Below are 17,945 nucleotides of genomic sequence, written 5' to 3'. Positions count from 1 at the left end.
CATATGTATTCTGTACCTTTGAAATAACATATGGCTGTTTAATGTATTGCTTCATGCCACCCCAATCTATGAGCCGTGTAAGATTTCAAAGGCTCCAGGTGCTTACCCAGGGTTTGTCTTTCCCTTGGAATGAGGTGCAGTAGAGACTGTGGGGCCTTTAGGCTATATGGTTTATTAACACACATATATAACCTGAGCCTACATTGCAGGGTTCACAGCATTAACATCCCAAGAGGGTCTTGCTTCTCGCATAGCTGCAGCTTTGAATAAAAACAGAAATCAAGCATCTTTCTGTCTTCCCAGCTTCCCAGCCTGCTTCTTCCAGTTTCTAGCTCCCATTACTCCACCCTCAACTCTTGCCATTGTATTTCTAACTACATTGGTACCTCAGGTTACAGATGCTTCAGGTTACAGATGCTGCAGGTTACAGACTCTGCTAACACTCGGGTTAAAAAAAAATATTCAGGACAAGAACAGAAATCGTGCAGCAGCAGCGTGGCGGTAGCGGGAGGCCCCATTTGCTAAAGTGGTACCTCAGGTTAAGAACAGTTTCAGGTTAAGAACAGACCTCCAGAACGAATTAATTCTTAACCCGAGGTACCGACTTCCGGTTTACCGCGAGGCTGATCTCAGACGCGCGTTTTGCCTGCTCTGCAAACGCGCACTCACCAACGGGGTGAAACGGGGGCTGTAGGGCTTCACGACCCCCAAGAAGGTTCAGGAGGGTGTTCTGGACCTGCAAGGAGTTGTCGTGGCGCGAAAAAGGAGCATCTGAAGCCGAGTCGAGGACTGGGAAAGAGGAGCTCCTGGGCGCCATTAAACGGTGATCCCTCCCCCAGGTGAGAAAGCCTGAATCTGAGGCGCCTAAGCGGCTGAATTTCCACTGTTTGGATGGGATGTGGCAAGACTATTAGCCTAGATTAAAGCCCAGAACGAAAGAACGAAAGAATCTGGAAGGCTATCAATAATAACTCTGAAATTAAGTGTACTAAGTGTACTAAGGTCTTGATCACAGTCCGGTGTGAAGATAAGCCAGAGTCTTTCCTGTCGTGCTTAGAAATCTAACAGCCTGGTAGAAACGGGGTCTGGAATAAGGCATAAATAATCTCTGGAACTGGCTGAGCACATACAAAGTAGCGAAAAAGACTGTAACCTTTACTGCCTTGCTAGGAGGAAGCTGAGATACTATCTATCAAGCTCTCCCATTGCCTCTCACGCCTGCAGAGAAGGGAGGATTTAAATCGGAAAAGGACAGCCTTTGTTATTTCTGTGGACCTATTATTCAGTTTTGAGCACTCTGGGAGAGAAGAGTCTGCTAACACTCGGTTTAAAAAAAAAATATTCAGGACGAGAACAGAAATCGTGCAGCAGCAGCGTGGCGGTAGCGGGAGGCCCCATTTGCTAAAGTGGTACCTCAGGTTAAGAACAGTTTCAGGTTAAGAACAGACCTCCAGAACAGATTAATTCTTAACCCGAGGTACCACTGTATCAGGAAGTTGAAGGAGGGGCCCCACCAATTTGCTGCCTGGCAGAGAGCCGCTCCCTTTTTGTTACCATACTGGCTAATTACTGTACCAGGAAGCTAGCTGAGCTATTCTAGGAATCAGTTACAGGTAGGTAGCCGTGTTGGTCTGCCGTGGTCAAAATAAAATAAAATAAAATAAAAATTATTTCCAGTAGCACCTTAGAGACCAATGAAGTTTGTTCTTGGTATGAGCTTTCGTGTACATGCACACTTCTTCAGATATCTCCAGATATTCTTCAGATATATTTATTTTTATTTTTATTTTTATTTTTTATTTTGTTTATTCCAGGAATGTGAATCCTTGCTTAGATTTTAACATTTCCTAGGTCCAGGGATTAGAAGGGGGCCCAGGCATGCAGCCACCTCTCCAAACCCAAAACAGTATTGTTACTCAAACCACCTGAACTCCAGCTAGAGTCCTTCAGCCATTCCTACTTCATCTCCTGCCAAGGTGTGAACACGTAACACACCCACATCCTATTGCATAGCATATCATTTTGCTTTGGATCCTGCCCGAGTTTCTTTAACCAAATCAGTTGCTTCTGATTAAAATCAAAGACCGGTTCCAAATTGTTTGCTCCCCATACATATGTATGTATGTTATTTCAGTTATACCCCACCTTTCCTCCAAGGAACAGAGGGTGGTGTTCAAAGTTCATCCTTCCCAATTTTAACCTCATGACAGCCCTGTAAAGTAGCTTAGCCTGATAAAACTGGTGCTTGACCACTGAGTAGCAATTTGAACCTGGATTCCCTAGTCCTAGTCCAACACTCTAACCACTACAATATATACAGTAGTTTATTATTATATAGACAATTGCACCCCTTGTTGTGTAAATCAGGACCTGCAAATCATTATGGTGAGGTTCTCCAAGGAGTGATTCTCTGAAACACGACAGAAATTTAATGAAATTCTCTAAGGAGTGACTCTCTGAAACACTACAGACAGCGGGGAGGCTCAATTTATTCCTCCTAGTCATAAAATCTATATCTTCTACTACTAAAGACCGCACTTCAGAATTTTGGCCCTTCTTCCAGACACAAATAGAGGTGAGTGTAATCCCATTTGTTCATTGTCATAAAATATCCCATTTGTTCATTGTCAGCGGAGGCTAAAGCTTGAAAGGTGCTCATATTTCAGTTCTGAAAAAACCTCAAAATATTTAATACAGCAGTACGATTAATGCAGACATGATTATTCTATGATAAAAATAGATAATATTTATTGGTAAGAGAAGATAATAATGTGATTTTTTCAAAATTCTGGTGATTGGACATACTGGTAAACCCTCAGCTCTCATCAAAGCCACATGATATTTCATTAATGCTAGTTGGTGTGTGGTTTGCATTTTTTTAAAAAAATAAAGTAAAAGCATTCTGGTTAGCAAAAAACAACACCACCAAAACACCATAGTTAAGTTCCTTTATGTAACCATACTCCAGGGAGGATTTTATTTTATCTTACATAGAATAACAAGGTTGCTCCTATGAGCTATATTTAGGATTTGATTCTGCTTTCTCATTCTTTATTCAACATGAAACCAAGACGGGTCTTTGCTGAGATGCTACCCATGCTCCCTTCCAACTCTAAAATTCTATGAGTACTGGGGAGAATCAATGGTGTCAGTTGAATGTCTACTGCAGGCATCACCCATTACATTATATTGAGAAAGGGGACCAACCCCACATACAGTTGCCTGAATGTTGCCTCAACCTGCAGACTATCATTAAATCCTTTCTCATTTTAGGTGCCACAAACCCCTCTGCTGGTGTTGCTAAAACACAATAACAGACCTACTATTCTGGTAATTTTTTTATGCAACACTTCAAAGAATTAAGATGGCCAACCAGTCTACAGTGACAGAATTTCTTCTGATGGGGTTTTCCAGTGACCGAGAAGAACAATTGTTTTACTTTGTGATATTTCTCTACATTTATTTAATAGCCTTAGCGGGGAATTTCCTCATCATCGTTGCTGTTGCCCTGAACTACAGACTGCATACTCCTATGTACTTCTTTCTGGTCAACCTATCATTATCAGACATTTGCTACATCTCAACCACTATCCCCAAATCCATAGCTGCTTCTTTGTCAGATGATAAAAGGATTTCTTTTGCTGGCTGTGTCACACAGGTTTTCTTAGTTTTGACTTTTGCAGGTTCTGAGCTTGCCTTGCTCACTATCATGGCTTATGATCGCTATGTTGCAATCTGCCATCCTCTGCAGTATGAGCTAATCATGAACTGGGATGCCTGCATCCAAATGGCAGCTGCTTCCTGGATAAGTAGCCTAATTAATTCCTCATTAAATACCATTATCACTTTCAGGCTAAATTTCTGTGGGTCCAATATTATTGGGCAGTATTTCTGTGATGTCCCTCTGTTGCTAAAGATTTCTTGTACTGACACAAAGGTTAACCAAATTTTAATTTTTGCCATTGGGATTATAGTAGCTTCATTTTGTGGAGGGTTCATCTTTGTTTCCTATGGCTGCATCTTCTCTGCTGTGCTGAGAATCCCTTCTGTTCAAGGAAGATATAAAGCTTTCTCTACCTGCATCCCCCACCTGACTGTCTTTTCTTTATTTATGAGCACAGCTGTGTTTTCATACATGAGACCTGAAGCCCTTTCTTCTACAACGATCGATTTGCTCTCTGCTGTATTGTATAATGTTTTGCCACCACTTCTGAATCCCATTATTTATAGTTTTAGGAACAAAGACATCCAAGAGGCCGTGCTGAAAATACCAAAAAGAATTAGAAGTCTCCTAGCATGAGTGCTCAAGTTGTGTCTCGCACATATCACAATTTTTTTTGTGAAAATTTCTAGTGACCACTTTTTAGTGATGCTCCCTATTCCAGCCCATCTGCTTTTGTTCAGAATGTTCTCGGGTAAATAGCGAATAAAAATTCATTTATTATTAAAAATAGTAATCGTCTTCATAAAAAGAGGTGTATTGGGCCTATGGCAAAGCATAGAGATGCCGCTGTTCTGCCAACCGTTGCTCGGTTCTCCTGGCCGCCAGGAGTTCCCAAAAAATGGGTTCCCACAAAACCCAATTCACATTCCACTTATCTGCAGCTGCCTGCAGCCGAATCATAAAAGGGTCCAGAGCTGACTCTGGCAGCACAGTTGGCCCAGAGCATCAGGAGCTTTGGATCAAGATCCCTTCACGATCTTTATCCCACCTGTGGAGGCATCAGTCCTTTGGAGTGCCAGCTAGGAGAACCCATTTTCGGGCCACTGCCACTGCCTTCCTAGCCAGCTTCAACCATCTGGAGGCCTCATTGAGGGATCCTGCCATGCCAGAGCGATGCAGCCTTTTTGAGTATTTTAACTGTGATCCTCACTTGGCCACGGCTGTTGCCGCCTTCTTCCTTCCCGGGGCAGTTTTTTGGGGTGAAGAAGTGTGTCCAACATCCTTCCCTTTCTGTGTCAATATCCCATTCTCACGCCAACGCCATTTTGAGGGGGTCATTGGCCCATGTGTCTGAGGCAAGTATGAGCCACCCTTCTTCCCAGAGAGCTAAGCTTAGCAGCCTTAAAGTGCCCACAGTGCTTTACTTTAGCCACTTTGTTGCAGCTCTTTATTCCAGAAAGCCCTGTGTGTCATATACCCTTGATTATGGGTATGTGGCTCGTTAATGAATTATTTAAAGAGAGTCGTTAATTAGCTAGGTGGTCAATGTTTAATTAGTGTACTATTAATTCCGAGCCAAGCCAAGGGGCCTTTTCTGGGCTGTTTCTTCCCTGGAGCGGTGCGTGGCAGCACAGCTGGCCTCCACATTGCTTCAAACATTACTCTTATTCAAGTGAATCTTCCTCCCTCTCAGTCTCTAGGGACAGTAGGGACAGAACTATTTCCCGCCTGTGAAAGCATCAAGAGCGGGTTGAGGCACGCACAGTGAGATCACGGTCTCCCTACCGCTGTTCATGGATGGCTCAGGGCAGTTGTATGTCTCCTTCCACCTCTAACCTATCTGGCAATTCTTTGAGCCCTCAACTGCATAGTTCTCAGAGCAAGAGAAAAAGACCTCACAGAACCAAGAGAAGAGGACATAAAACCAGACAGGACTCGTCAGATTTCATCAGATTCCTTGGGTAGGTCTGACTACTCAGACATGGACTATGAGGACCAGATTAAGGGGTACAGGGGCACAATGGCTAAATTGCCTGGTCTCCCAAAATGGGTCTGGAAAAGTAGAAAAAAGAGACACAGCATGACAATGGTGTCATAGCCCCTGGTGGTGAGGAGGGTTTAGACTCCAGGGAGGCACATTACAGAGTCTAATTTTAAACATATGGATCAGCCCCTGGGATTCGCTTGCACACACAAAAAAAATGTGAGTACATCCTCAATCAGGAGTTTATAGACATATTTTCCTTGCTGTGGTATAAAATCAAAACCTGGCGAGCAATGACCACATGGGAGAAACTTTGGAAAGCATATCTGAAATTTGTTGTTCAGTCGTTCAGTCGTGTCCGACTCTTCGTGACCCCATGGACCAGAGCACGCCAGGCACGCCTATCCTTCACTGCCTCTCAGAAATTTAGTGCATGTTATATGAAAATAATGTATAGATGGTCCTTAGAACCGTAATAAGTTAGCAAAAATGTATTAAAATGCTCCAAAATATGTGCTGGAAATGCCAACAGGAGAAAGGGTCATCTTATCACATATGGTGGTCCTGATAAAAAGCCAAAGGGTTTTTGGGAAATGATATATAATGAATTGAAAATGATGTTTAAAGTGATAATTCTTTAAAAAAAAACCCACAAAAAACCTGAAGCCTTTTTGCTAGGAATAACAGGAATGGAAGTCCTAAACAAAAAACAAAAAACAAAACAAAAAAACACTGACCAATTTATTTTTAAATGCAACAACAGCAGCTACAACTTTATATGCACAGAAGTGGAAAGAAGGAGGATTACCAAGGAAGGAGAATTGGTTTATGAAACTGATAGACTATGCTGAAATGGCAAAAATTAACTACCAAACTAAGAGGACATAATGAGGAAGTGCATAAGGAGGAATGGAGGCCAATCATGGATTATCTTTCAAAGTATCACCCATACATGAAGTTGCAGACAGGATTGGATTACTGAAAGATCAAATGATAGTGAAGTTCAGAGAATAAAGACATATGTATTTTTTAAAAAAGTTAATTAAAAAAATCATGAAATGGAGGGGTGGGAAGTCAAAAAGATTTTTTCCCCTTGAAAATACATTTGTCAATGCCAATAAATGTTTTGGAATATTTGTGTGTCTGTGTGTCTGTGTGTAATGATGTGTGGTAATCTGATGATTTGATACAAATAAAATTAATCTGATCTGATCACTTTTTTTCTGCAGTCCAAATAATGTTTGCTCAAAATAAGCTCGACTGAATTCATTTTGGCTTATTGCTAGATAAATGGGATCCTCCTAACTGAGGGTCTGCCTTGCATGCAGGCCCAAGTTGTAGTCCCCTCACTATCCTTGTGGGGGTGGGAGATTGAGCCCAGCCCACGCGATGGCCCCACGATCACACCATGGCCTATTGACCAATCAGAGATCGGTGGTGTGATCGCGGGGGCATATAAAAGGCAGTGGCACGTGTCTGGGGATTCACCAGGCTTCGCTGTCTCGCTTTGAGATGGACCGCTTCAGATCTTTGGCACTGGACGCACAGCAGTTGCCAGAGCCTTTTCTGGTGTACCTATGGCGCCTTGGAAGTGCATAGTTATGCAGGGAGTGGTCACTTCCTTGTTCCCCTCCACATTTAGATCTTATAAGAAAGCCTGGGCTGATTTTATAGTGTTGCGCATGCAGAATTTATCTATTGCTGCGGATCAACCCCCTTCTACAGATTAGGTTTTGCAATACATGGCACATTTATATCAGCTTCAGCGTGCAGCTAAGGCTCTTAAAATCCAGTCTGCTGCCATTTATTTTTTCAGCAAATCCCTGTTTGCCCTTGATCCGTTTTCAGTATTTGTGCTCCGGTAGGCTCTGGAGGGCTGGCATAGACTTCAACCATCTTGTGGTGTTGGCCTCAGACCTGCACCTTTCACCTATTATGTAAAATTCACAAAAAAACTAAGATCTGTTTGCTGGTCCTGGTGTGAGGCACGGTTGTTATCTGCCGCTTACTCTATCACAATTTTTGGAGCATTCAGAGTGAGTCAGGGTTTTTTTGAGGAGGTCCATGGGGAAGTTCCTAGGGGTCTGCACTTAGAGGACATATTTTTGGGAGATGTGGGGATTGTGGTCTGATTGGTGCTGGCAAGCTACGCCAATTCTGCAAAGGTTGGCAAAGGTTAGAATAACAGCGCTGGCAAGCCACACTGATGGGGGCACCAGGTTGGGAAACATGTGTTTTGGCAGGGAAGGAGAACAAAGAGGATGGTTGTAATAGTGCCAGGGTGGCTGGAAAAGTACTGGAGAATCACAAGCATGAGGGAGAGGCATGAGGAAGAGGCATGAGGAAGAGCACATACACAATGGAGATGTCATGGGAGGAGTCTGGGGGTGCCACCTAAGGAGCCCAGGGCAGGAGCATTACCATATATGGTGTGAGTGTTCCACTTTGGGTGGGGTTTTTCTTTTTTTGGTTCGTGAGACTGTGCCTGAAGGTTAATCTTTAACTACTATGTAAAATGATCAATAAAAGGGAGCCCACGGGCGCTGCTCGTGGTTGCCTTCCCGTTAAAACCATCCTGCTCGTCATGTCGTTCTTTTTGCCAGCGCAACAGGGAGAGGCAGAATTGCTGGTCCGGATTAGTCAGTCACAAGTGGACCAAAGGGGTAAGGGGGTCCTGCTTAAGTTGCCTGCAATGGAGCATGGCAGTCACTGCCCTGTAAAAGACACCAGGAGGTATTTACATATTAGGCCTCCGGGGGTTTTCCCATTCTTGATTCATGAGGATGGAAACCCTTTAGCAAGGCATCAATTCACTAGAGTTATGTGGAAGGCTATCGTGACCTGTGGTTTGCCAGCATTGGAATTTGCTGCCCATTCTTTCAGGATTGGTGCCACTACAATGGCAGTTCATTGGGGCCTTTCAGTGGACAGGATAAAAAACTTGAGCCAGTGGAGGTCCAATGCCTATAAGAGATACATCCGTAAAAGCAAGTAGCATGTTGTCCACCTCCTAACATGTTTTGTCTTTTCCTTTGTTTCAGTGCTGATAGAGTTGCACGTGTGGATCACGGATCACAGGATTGTGCACTGGGCCGGCGTGCGAGCAGTGGAGTCTGGCTTGGGGCGCCAGCTCGGCCTACTTGCTCAAGTCAAGGTTTCCGGGGTGTCCAGACGCAGGATGTGCTGAAAAGAATTTTTACCACTGGTGAAGGCTCAGGTGGCCACTTGGAGCCCGCCTTCTGCGTTGGTTGTGCAGCTGGGTGAAAATGACTTGCCATTGCTGAAGGGCATGGACTTGAGGACTTGCATTAAGAAGGACTTGGAGGAGCTGGTGGCAGCACTCCCAGATACCACAATATTTTGGTCGCAGTTCCTGGTGTGTCAGGTTTGGCACAAAAGTTCATGCCCAGCTGCCACCAACAGAACCAGGAAGCATGTTGACCCTGAGGTGTCAAACAAGGTGTTGACGCTGGGTGGCAGAGTGTTACGCCAGCCAGGTATTACCTTCAGTGATGGAGCCCTGTTTCGGACTGATGGTGTGCACCTTTCCGATGGAGGAAATGATGTGTGGATGGACAAGATTGTTAGAGGTTTGAGGGATTGGTTACAGGTGTGAGGGTATTGGCAGCGAGTGCGGGGCTCGTGTGGTGGTTAGGCATTGGCTTATTGTGATGTGGCAGAAGAAGGTACCTGCCCCTCCAAGGTACAAGGGTATTCCAGCAAAGGAAACTGCGGGTCTGGATATCGTCCGAAGTCTGCTTGCTGCCAGGACCCAGCAGGAACCCCGGGGTGAGCATCAGTTGGTTGCCATCGACGGAGCTCCTTCGTTTGGTTTTTTACCCTTCCAGACATCCAGCAAGGTGGGCAGGAATCAGCTATAGTTATTGCCAATGACTAAGCCAATACCACTCACACTGCTGTAATCAAAAAAGTTTTGGCCTAAATTTTTGCCCATTAACCTTAAACTAAAATCCTGTGTCAGTGTGTATTTATTTATCCTTGGGGGTGCGCCGGGGTCTTGACACGCAGCTGGGATTAAATGGAAACCTGAAGATAACTTCCTTTTGAGTTCCTAGCAGAACTGGCCATTACTGGATTATCCTTCGTAAGCAGCAGTGTGAGTGAGCAGAGCTCAGGTGTATGCCAGCACCCCACTATGCTGTCCGCTACTGGTTGATGTCTAAGTTTGAGCAGGCCATGTACCTGTCAATCATCCGATCTTTTAATTTAAATTATTATCAGTTTGGCTGTGAGAGTTTCCAAGAGAGAAAGCGTGTTCTCTTTCCTGGAGAGCACGTGTTGTGGTGGGGGCCAGTAAGACACCCCTCTGTTGCTGGGCGGGTTAGGATAGATGGTCTCTTGTAATTGGGTCCAGGGTGTAGCTGGGGAGATTTGTATGTAGCAATTTGTTGATTGACAGGCCAGGGTCTATATATTGTCTAGCACGCTGCTCATTTCCCCTCTTCGCTGCATGCATCGGATCTCCCTCCCTCCCTCCCTTTTACTAGGCCTTGCTATGCCTGTCATGGGGTCGTCTGCTTTTGGGGCAGGGGCCTGGTAGGAATTTTTCCATTTGGCTGATTGCCTGGTGCCATCTGGTTTTCGCCTACTGCGTAGGAATTAGTCACAACTTTGTAAGGTTGGCGGTTAGGCATTGGTTTATTTTGGTTGGTGGAGGGGTCAGAATTGACGGTGGCTGCCCCTCCAATGCTGCTGCTGCGTGGGGAATTCCGTTAAAGGAATCCAGGGGCTCGCTATGCTTTTGTCCGTATCCCCCGGTCAGGGGCCAGGGCCACGCAAGAGCCCCTGGGAACATTTGGGGAGAAGCGAGGACCAGACCCCTGGCTCCAATTCTCTCCCCAAATAGGGTTTTCCCCTTACTGACAAATGTCAGTTCTGTCCCTAGAGTGACAGATAGTCCGAACCAATGCCTAAGCAACCACTCACGTAATTTGTATTTGAATAAAGTTGTGGCCAAATTAATGTCAAAAACCTTAAACTTAAATTCATGTCCGAAGTGTGAATTATTTGAGGGGTGGTCTGGGGACCTCAACACGCAACAGAATGCCACAACTAAAGAAAGCCTTTCAGGTGAAGACTTCTTAGCTCCTGCTAAGCAGCAATGATGCAACTGAGTGGAGGTCAATAGAGACCCACGGCACTACCATAATGTCTGCTACTGCCATTGGGTGCACCCAATTCCCCAACCTTCATACATAAGCTCTAATGCACATGATGGAAGAGCACACTTCATATGAAGAGGAACCTAAGCTCCTTAAGCTGAACACCTATGGAAGCTCAAAGTAGATGTTCATGATCAGAATGAATTTGCCAGTGTTGCAAACAGATGAGGTGGGGGGAGAGGACAATAGAAATAGTTTTGATGTTATCTGAAATTTAGGTATGCACTACAAGAAAAAAATGAAAAAGTATCCTTGCATACTAGAAGTCAATTAATTTTTGGAGCCTTTTTCATCTTCTTTGTACAGTGGTACCTCAGGTTACAGACACTTCAGGTTACAGACTCTGCTAACCCAGAAATAATGCTTCAGGTTAAGAACTTTGCTTTAGGATAAGAACAGACATCATGCTCTGGCGGTGCAGCGGCAGTGTGTAGTCCCATTAGCTAAAGTGGTGCTTCAGCTTAAGAACAGTTTCAGGTTAAGAACAGACCTCCAGAACGAATTAAGTACGTAACGAGAAGTACCACTGTACAATATTGTGCCTCAAGGGGCATCCTTCAGCAAATATGAATTAATTCAAATAGCACCAAAATGGGGAGAGCACAAATTTCCCTGGAGCAAAGATTCTCAAGAGATTTTGCAATGGAATCTTTGTTTCCATATGTGAGAACAATTAAATCCCTGAACTGGGGAATGTAACATGTTGATATTATATTGGTTTGCGTGTTTTGGATTTCTGTTGTCCGTGAAACATTGCCACTTCTTTTCCTTTACACATTGTTTACATTTCAGTGGTAGAAATGAATGAATGAGACAACCTTAGCATACAAGGAATGGGGGGAAATACTCTGATGCGATATCACTCTTCTCCTGGTCGTATTGCTTTTCACATATATTCTGGAGCAACTGAGGCAGAACTGGGCTGGCTAGCTGGAGTCTTTCTCCACCTCAGCTCCCTTTGTGTCCTTCGCTTTCTGGACTAATCCAACAGGCGCTTATATTCTTGTGCATATTCAAAGAACTAATAGGGAAATGGACAACATTTGTTTTGCACAGCATCGTGGGACTGGTATGTTCTCCCAAGAGAGACCCTGAAATAGCACAGAAAAGGAGGATGATATCACCTCCTTCACCTCCTCCTGGCAACCCATGTGCCTTCAGATAAATATTACCATCAAGCACTTTGGCACTCTAATCATCTGAGAGAAACATGTGTGAATATAATTCTTCTTGATCATCTGAAAGAAAGAGAAGGGATTCAAGGATGCTCAAGATTTCAATTCTGAAAAGATTGTGAAATGACTCATGCAGCAGTTGGTTTAATGCTGAGATGAACATAATATCATAAAGTGGAATTCATGTTTTTGTTTTGTTTTAAATCATTTCTTTTATCTGTAGGAGAAGGCAACAGAAACCTTGGGAAAACTGCACAGGGAAATATTTCACTTGGAATATGGACAACTCACATTTGCTTCCCTAAAAATGTGATAGTGGATTGAGTTAAGTGCTCCCATGATTCTCTCCTGTTAAAAGCAACAATGATGGTAGGCAGATACTCTGAGATTCTATGGCTTTTCTGACAATAGTGGTTTCCTTTACCCTATTTAGCTAATTCAATGTGGTCTCTCCCTCTCCCTCTCCTCTCCCTCTCTCTTCCAAATGTTACATGTTTCATAAAAATGATTTATGTACATGTGGTGGCACACTGGGAGATTTCTGTAAAAACTTCACCATCTACATCATGTGGGAAATAGTTTAGAAAGTATGTGTATGCACCCATTCTGTGTTGTCTTTGAGCCAGGATAAATAATATTAGCTGAAAATATGTGAGTGCACATATAGACTTTATATCATATCAGGATGAAAGCACACATCAACAATTGATAGTGTACATACTTGGTTCTTGATTTGGATAGATGTTTAGTTGTGAACTAGTACAATATCTGAGATGATCTTTTTTAAAAAATAGAATGTTCAAAAATTTATAAGCTCCACTAACTCAAAACTATTTAACTTCTATTTGCAGAATGACGGAAATGAGAGAAATGGCTAACCAATCTACTCCAACAGAGTTCCTTCTCATGGGGTTTTCCGAAACCCGTGATATGCAGATTTTGCATTCTTCAGTGTTTCTCTTTATTTACTTAACAGCCTTAGTGGGAAATTCTCTCATCTTCACAGCTGTGGCCCTAGACCACCACCTTCACAGCCCAATGTACTTCTTTTTGATCAACCTGTCATTGTTTGATGTCTGCTCCATCTCCACTACTGTACCCAAATCCATTGCCATTTCATTGACAAACAACAACATGATTTCTTTTGCCGGATGTGTGACACAGGTCTTCTTAGTGGTCACATTTGTTGGTGGGGAGCTTGCTTTGCTCACTGTTATGGCTTATGACCGTTTTGTGGCCATCTGTCACCCACTACAATATACCTTAATCATGAATTGGAATGCCTGCATGCAAATGGTAGCTGCTTCTTGGATAAGCAACCTGATTCATGCAGTACTGGAAACCAGTTTTACTTTCGTGCTAAATTTCTGTGAGACCAATATCATTGGACAATATTTTTGTGACATTCCTCAATTGCAAAAAATTTCTTGCAGTGATACAAACATGAATCAGGTTCTGATTTTTGTCATTGGGTTTTTTATTGACTCTTTTTGTTTTGCATTTATCTTTGCTTCCTATGGCTACATCTTCTCTGCTGTGCTGAGAATCCCATCAGTCCGAGGCAGATATAAAGCTTTCTCTACCTGCACTCCTCACCTGACTGTCTTTACTTTATTCGTCACCACCGCTGTGTTTTCATACATGAGACCAAAAGCACTTTCTTCCCCCACCGTGGACTTGGTTGCTGCTGTATTATATACAGTTTTGCCACCAGTTCTTAATCCCATTATTTATAGCCTCAGAAACAAGGATATCCAACTAGCAGTTTGGAAAATACCCAGAAAACTGAAACATCTCATTGCATGATTCATCACTTCCAGTTTTTTGGAGACCATGAAAACACTTAATGTTTATCTGAGGTTGAACTTAGGAAATTTCTTTTTTCACCTTTGAAATAGAGAATTTAATAATATTAACTATTTATCATATTACAAGGCTTCTTGCCATTTTTACAGATTTTGTGACAGAGAATATGTCGATTTGTTATTTCTTCAGTTATGGGCCAATATTGCTGCTGCTATAGTGTTGCATAGAACTATCTTGATTGTTTATTATGTTTTTGTGCTTTTACTTACAAATCTGACTCTCTTAAAGTTGAAGACCTTGTATTTGCTTTAAGATATGCTAGTCTAGTTTATCATAAAACGTAGTGAATGTATGACAAAGGGTGCTGTATATTAACAATACAAATAATAAATAGTTGTTGGGTAAAAACTGTCCCCCTTACAAAGCTGCAATATCCAGATTTCCTGGGGAGGCGGTTGAAAGTTAAACCATTTTGGGAATGCCAAGGTGGGAATGGTAGGAACAGAAGGATCTGTGATTCTCCATCCGCTATATATGCATGTGGGGGTGTGGGTAATGGATTCTTGAACATGGATTAGGGTAAATAAAAACTAAAACCCATCAGTGTGTTGGTGGAATGAATTGAAATAGATGTGATACACAATTTACATTACAAATTCTTTTTTTATTACTTTTTATTGATTGTTACATTTGTATCTTGATCACAGTAATATAATCTCAAATATAAAGACAAACCCAAATACCACACTCCCCCCTGCGACTTCACTCAACTTCCTCTTCTGATTTACTGCATAATAATCTCCTTGCGTTTTGGTTATATCTTAATACAGAGGTGCCTTGGTTTACGAACTTAATCCATTCCAGAAGTCCATTCGTAAACCCAAGCGTACTTAAACCAAGGCTTGCTTTCCCATAGAAAGTAATGGAAAATGGATTAATCCGTTCCAGACAATGAAAAACAACCCCTAAAACAGCAATTTAAGAAGAATTTTACTATCTAACTATAGTAGATAGTACTATCTACTAAGAAAGCAATAGATCAGGCTGTAATCTGCTACCCAGTATTAAAAGCCCTTACCCTGCCCTTGCCGCCCTGTGCCCTGTGCCCTGTGAGGGAATGCTGTGGCAGTCACTACTGGGGCCAAGCTGCAGCGGTGGCAGTGGCGGACGGACCCTGCACTGGCCACAGCAGCGTCATCCAGAAGCAGAGAAGGGGGTGTGACAGAGTAAACCTGTATTGCTCGAGTGGTAATAAGCGCTGGGCTGCAAGTGTGAAAACGCATCTGGTTTCTGGGGACTTGTTTGTTACTTTGACCATGGTATATTTTGACCAATTTCACAGGGGTTAAGTACCACCTGTACATCATCTTCATGATATTCTCTCTTAATAAAATACAAGCTGAAAACTTTATATTTGTATTCGAATGCTTTTTCCAATCTTCCAACATGATGTTGTGCCCCACATCCTTTGCCCATTCAATCATTGTTGACTTTACCATTTCGTCTTGAGTATGCCACTCCAATAACAGATTGTACATTCTGGAAAGATTTTTGTTCCTAGGTTCTATAAGTTCAGTCTCCAACTTGGATTTTTCTATCTGAAAACCAATTTTCCTATCTGACTTGAATGTCTCGTTTATCTGATAGTATTGTAACCAATCTGTAACATGCTCTTTCAGTTGTTCATATGGTTTTAATTTAAATTTCTCTCCTTCTTGTATCAAAATATCCTTGTATTTAGGCCATTGTCTATCCATATTTGCTCTTTTGTGGGCTTTAGCTTCTAACGGTGATAACCATCTGGGCGTTTTTCTTTCTAATAAATCCTTATATTTCAGCCAAACTTTGAACAGAGATTTCCTAATTATATGCGTTTTAAATCCACTGTGTGCTTTGTTCAAATATGCACGCCAACCAAACACATTGTCATGGCCTTCCAAATCTAATACATCAGCATTATCTAAGGTAAACCATTCTTTCAACCAACAAAAGGCAACTGCTTCATAATAAATTCTTAAATCTGGCAAGGAGAATCCACCTCTATTTTTGCATCAGTTAAAATCTTATATTTGATTCTTGGTTTCTTCCCCTGCCAGATAAATTTCGATAAATCTTTCTGCCACCTTTTGAAACAATCCATCTTATCAATGATTGGCAATTATTGAAACAAAAATAACATTTTTGGCAACACATTCATTTTTATCACAGAAATTCTGCCTAAAAGTGATAACTTCAGTCTAGTCCAAATTTCTAAATCTCTCTTAATCTCATTCCACACTTTCTCATTATTGTCCTTATGAAGATTTAGATTTTTAGCAGTCATATTCACGCCCAGATATTTTACCTTCTTCACAAAGCTAAGCCCAGTACGAGTCTGTAGTCTTGTACACTCCTCACTTGTCATATTCTTAGTCAATACTTTGGTTTTTGTTTTGTTCAGTTTGAAACCTGCCACTTGCCCAAATTGTTGAATAGTTTCTAGTGCATTCACTGCACTATTTTCAGGGTCTTGTAAGGTTAAAGCCAAATCATCTGCAAAAGCTCTTACTTTATACTCTCTCTCTCCCACCCTTATTCCTTTAATGTTTTCCTTCTTCCTTATCATATTTAACACGACTTCCAGGACCGTTATGAATAGTAGTGGGGATAACAGGCACCCTTGTCTTGTTCCTTTTTCAATTCTTATTTCCTCTGATACCACATTGTTAACAATAATCTTTGCTCTTTGTTCCAAGTATATTGCGTTGATTACATTCATGAAATTACTTCCCATCTCCATTTTCTGAAAGTTTTGTTTCATAAAGTTCCAAGATATATTGTCAAAGGCCTTCTCCGCATCAACAAACATCAAAATAGCTCTTGTATTGCTTCTCTTATCTAGTCTTTCAAGTATATCCACTAAATTTCTTATATTTCCATTCATGTGCTTTCCAGGCAAAAAGCCTGCTTGATCATTGTGAATATACTCTTTCAAGACTCCTTTCAACCTTTCGGCCAATATACTTGAAAAAATTTTATAATCCACATTCAATAAGGAAATTGGTCGGTAATTTCTCACTTGAGCTTTATCTGCATCTGGTTTTGGTATCAGAGTAATGTAAGCTTCTTTCCACGACTCCGGTGCCCTTTCCCCCTGTAATATTTTGTTGCAAACCTCTATCATCGGTTGAATCATCCAGTCTTTTAAAGTTTTGTAGTATTTTGCTGTGAGTCCGTCCGGTCCTGGAGCCTTACCCAATTGCATATGGTTTATTGCTTCCTCTATCTCCTGCCTTGTAATTGGGTGATTGAGAGTAATCTTAGTCTCGAGGGCGCCATTGCCGGCGGTCGGGAGTTGTCTCGGCTTCGAGACAGCTCCGTTTTCCCCGGGGGCCAGGAGTCCCGCAACCATGCAGCAGGCTCCGGTAAGCCGCGGGAGGAGCGTCCCGCGGTCAGGGCTCTCCAGCAGGCCCCATTTGTGACGTCCCATTCTCGGGATTCCCTCGTAAGAGGGAGTCCTGAGTGAATGGGCAACGGCGCGGGGCTGTGGAGGCTGTCCCCAACCGGGGGATAACGAAGTGGTGGCCGCCGCCGGCATTTGAGCGCCCCGTTCTTTCTCATTTGGGATTAAAATAAGAAGAAACCCGTAAGCTGTAAGTACGGGGTTTAATTGTAAGTAAAAATTTGTTTAATTGGCTTTTGGGGAGAAACGTCAAAGAGGAAGTCCGTTTCTCTCCCCGGTGACAGGAGAACAGTAACATTGGATCTGGCTGTTGCTACTCTTGGTTGATACAAGGTTTTCTTGACTTTGAGTTTGGTGGATAAAAAGACCCCTTTTAGGGGTGGACTGAGATTTTTGAGGTATTTCTTCGGAGAGACTGTGGATTATAAAGTGGAAAAATTTTGCACTCTGATTAGGGGGAAATGGCGGCTGTAATTTGAGATCTGAAGATGGAAAAGTACTGAACTTTGTTATTTCCTGCCTACTTCTGCCCTTTTCGGTTTCGTTTTTATGATGCCTACAGACTTAGCAATGACTTTAGGACAAAAGGATTTATTTATTTTTTGGAATTAGAACTTTCACAACAGAATGTCACGGAAAGATTTTCTGAGATTGGAACTGCCTTTAGGAACTTTGCTAAGGAACTTAAAGA

The 17,945-nt window shown here is 42.4% G+C and overlaps 2 protein-coding genes across 2 annotated transcripts; both read left to right on the top strand.

Annotated features, from left to right (window-relative positions):
- The first annotated feature begins 3,364 nt into the window (after positions 1-3,364).
- Positions 3,365-4,300, top strand: LOC117057740 (olfactory receptor 14A16-like). Its single transcript, XM_033168581.1, has one exon. The coding sequence runs from the start codon at positions 3,365-3,367 to the stop codon at positions 4,298-4,300; it is 936 nt and encodes a 311-aa protein (XP_033024472.1).
- An 8,558-nt stretch (positions 4,301-12,858) lies between these two features.
- On the top strand, positions 12,859-13,812 carry LOC117057739 (olfactory receptor 14A16-like). The gene has a single exon (XM_033168580.1). It carries the CDS (start codon positions 12,859-12,861, stop codon positions 13,810-13,812), a length of 954 nt encoding a protein of 317 aa, XP_033024471.1.
- The last annotated feature ends 4,133 nt before the right edge of the window (positions 13,813-17,945 follow it).

This window comes from Lacerta agilis, chromosome 14, assembly GCF_009819535.1.
Source record: "Lacerta agilis isolate rLacAgi1 chromosome 14, rLacAgi1.pri, whole genome shotgun sequence".
NCBI lineage: Eukaryota > Metazoa > Chordata > Lepidosauria > Squamata > Lacertidae > Lacerta > Lacerta agilis.
Note: the sequence above shows the minus strand (reverse complement) of the source record. Positions and strands in the feature narration are given on the sequence as shown.

What these genes read in the sequence shown, in the direction of transcription:
- LOC117057739 (XM_033168580.1), top strand. Translation starts at nt 12,859, where the DNA reads ATGACGGAAATGAGAGAAATGGCTAACCAATCTACTCCAACAGAGTTC.
- LOC117057740 (XM_033168581.1), top strand. Translation starts at nt 3,365, where the DNA reads ATGGCCAACCAGTCTACAGTGACAGAATTTCTTCTGATGGGGTTTTCC.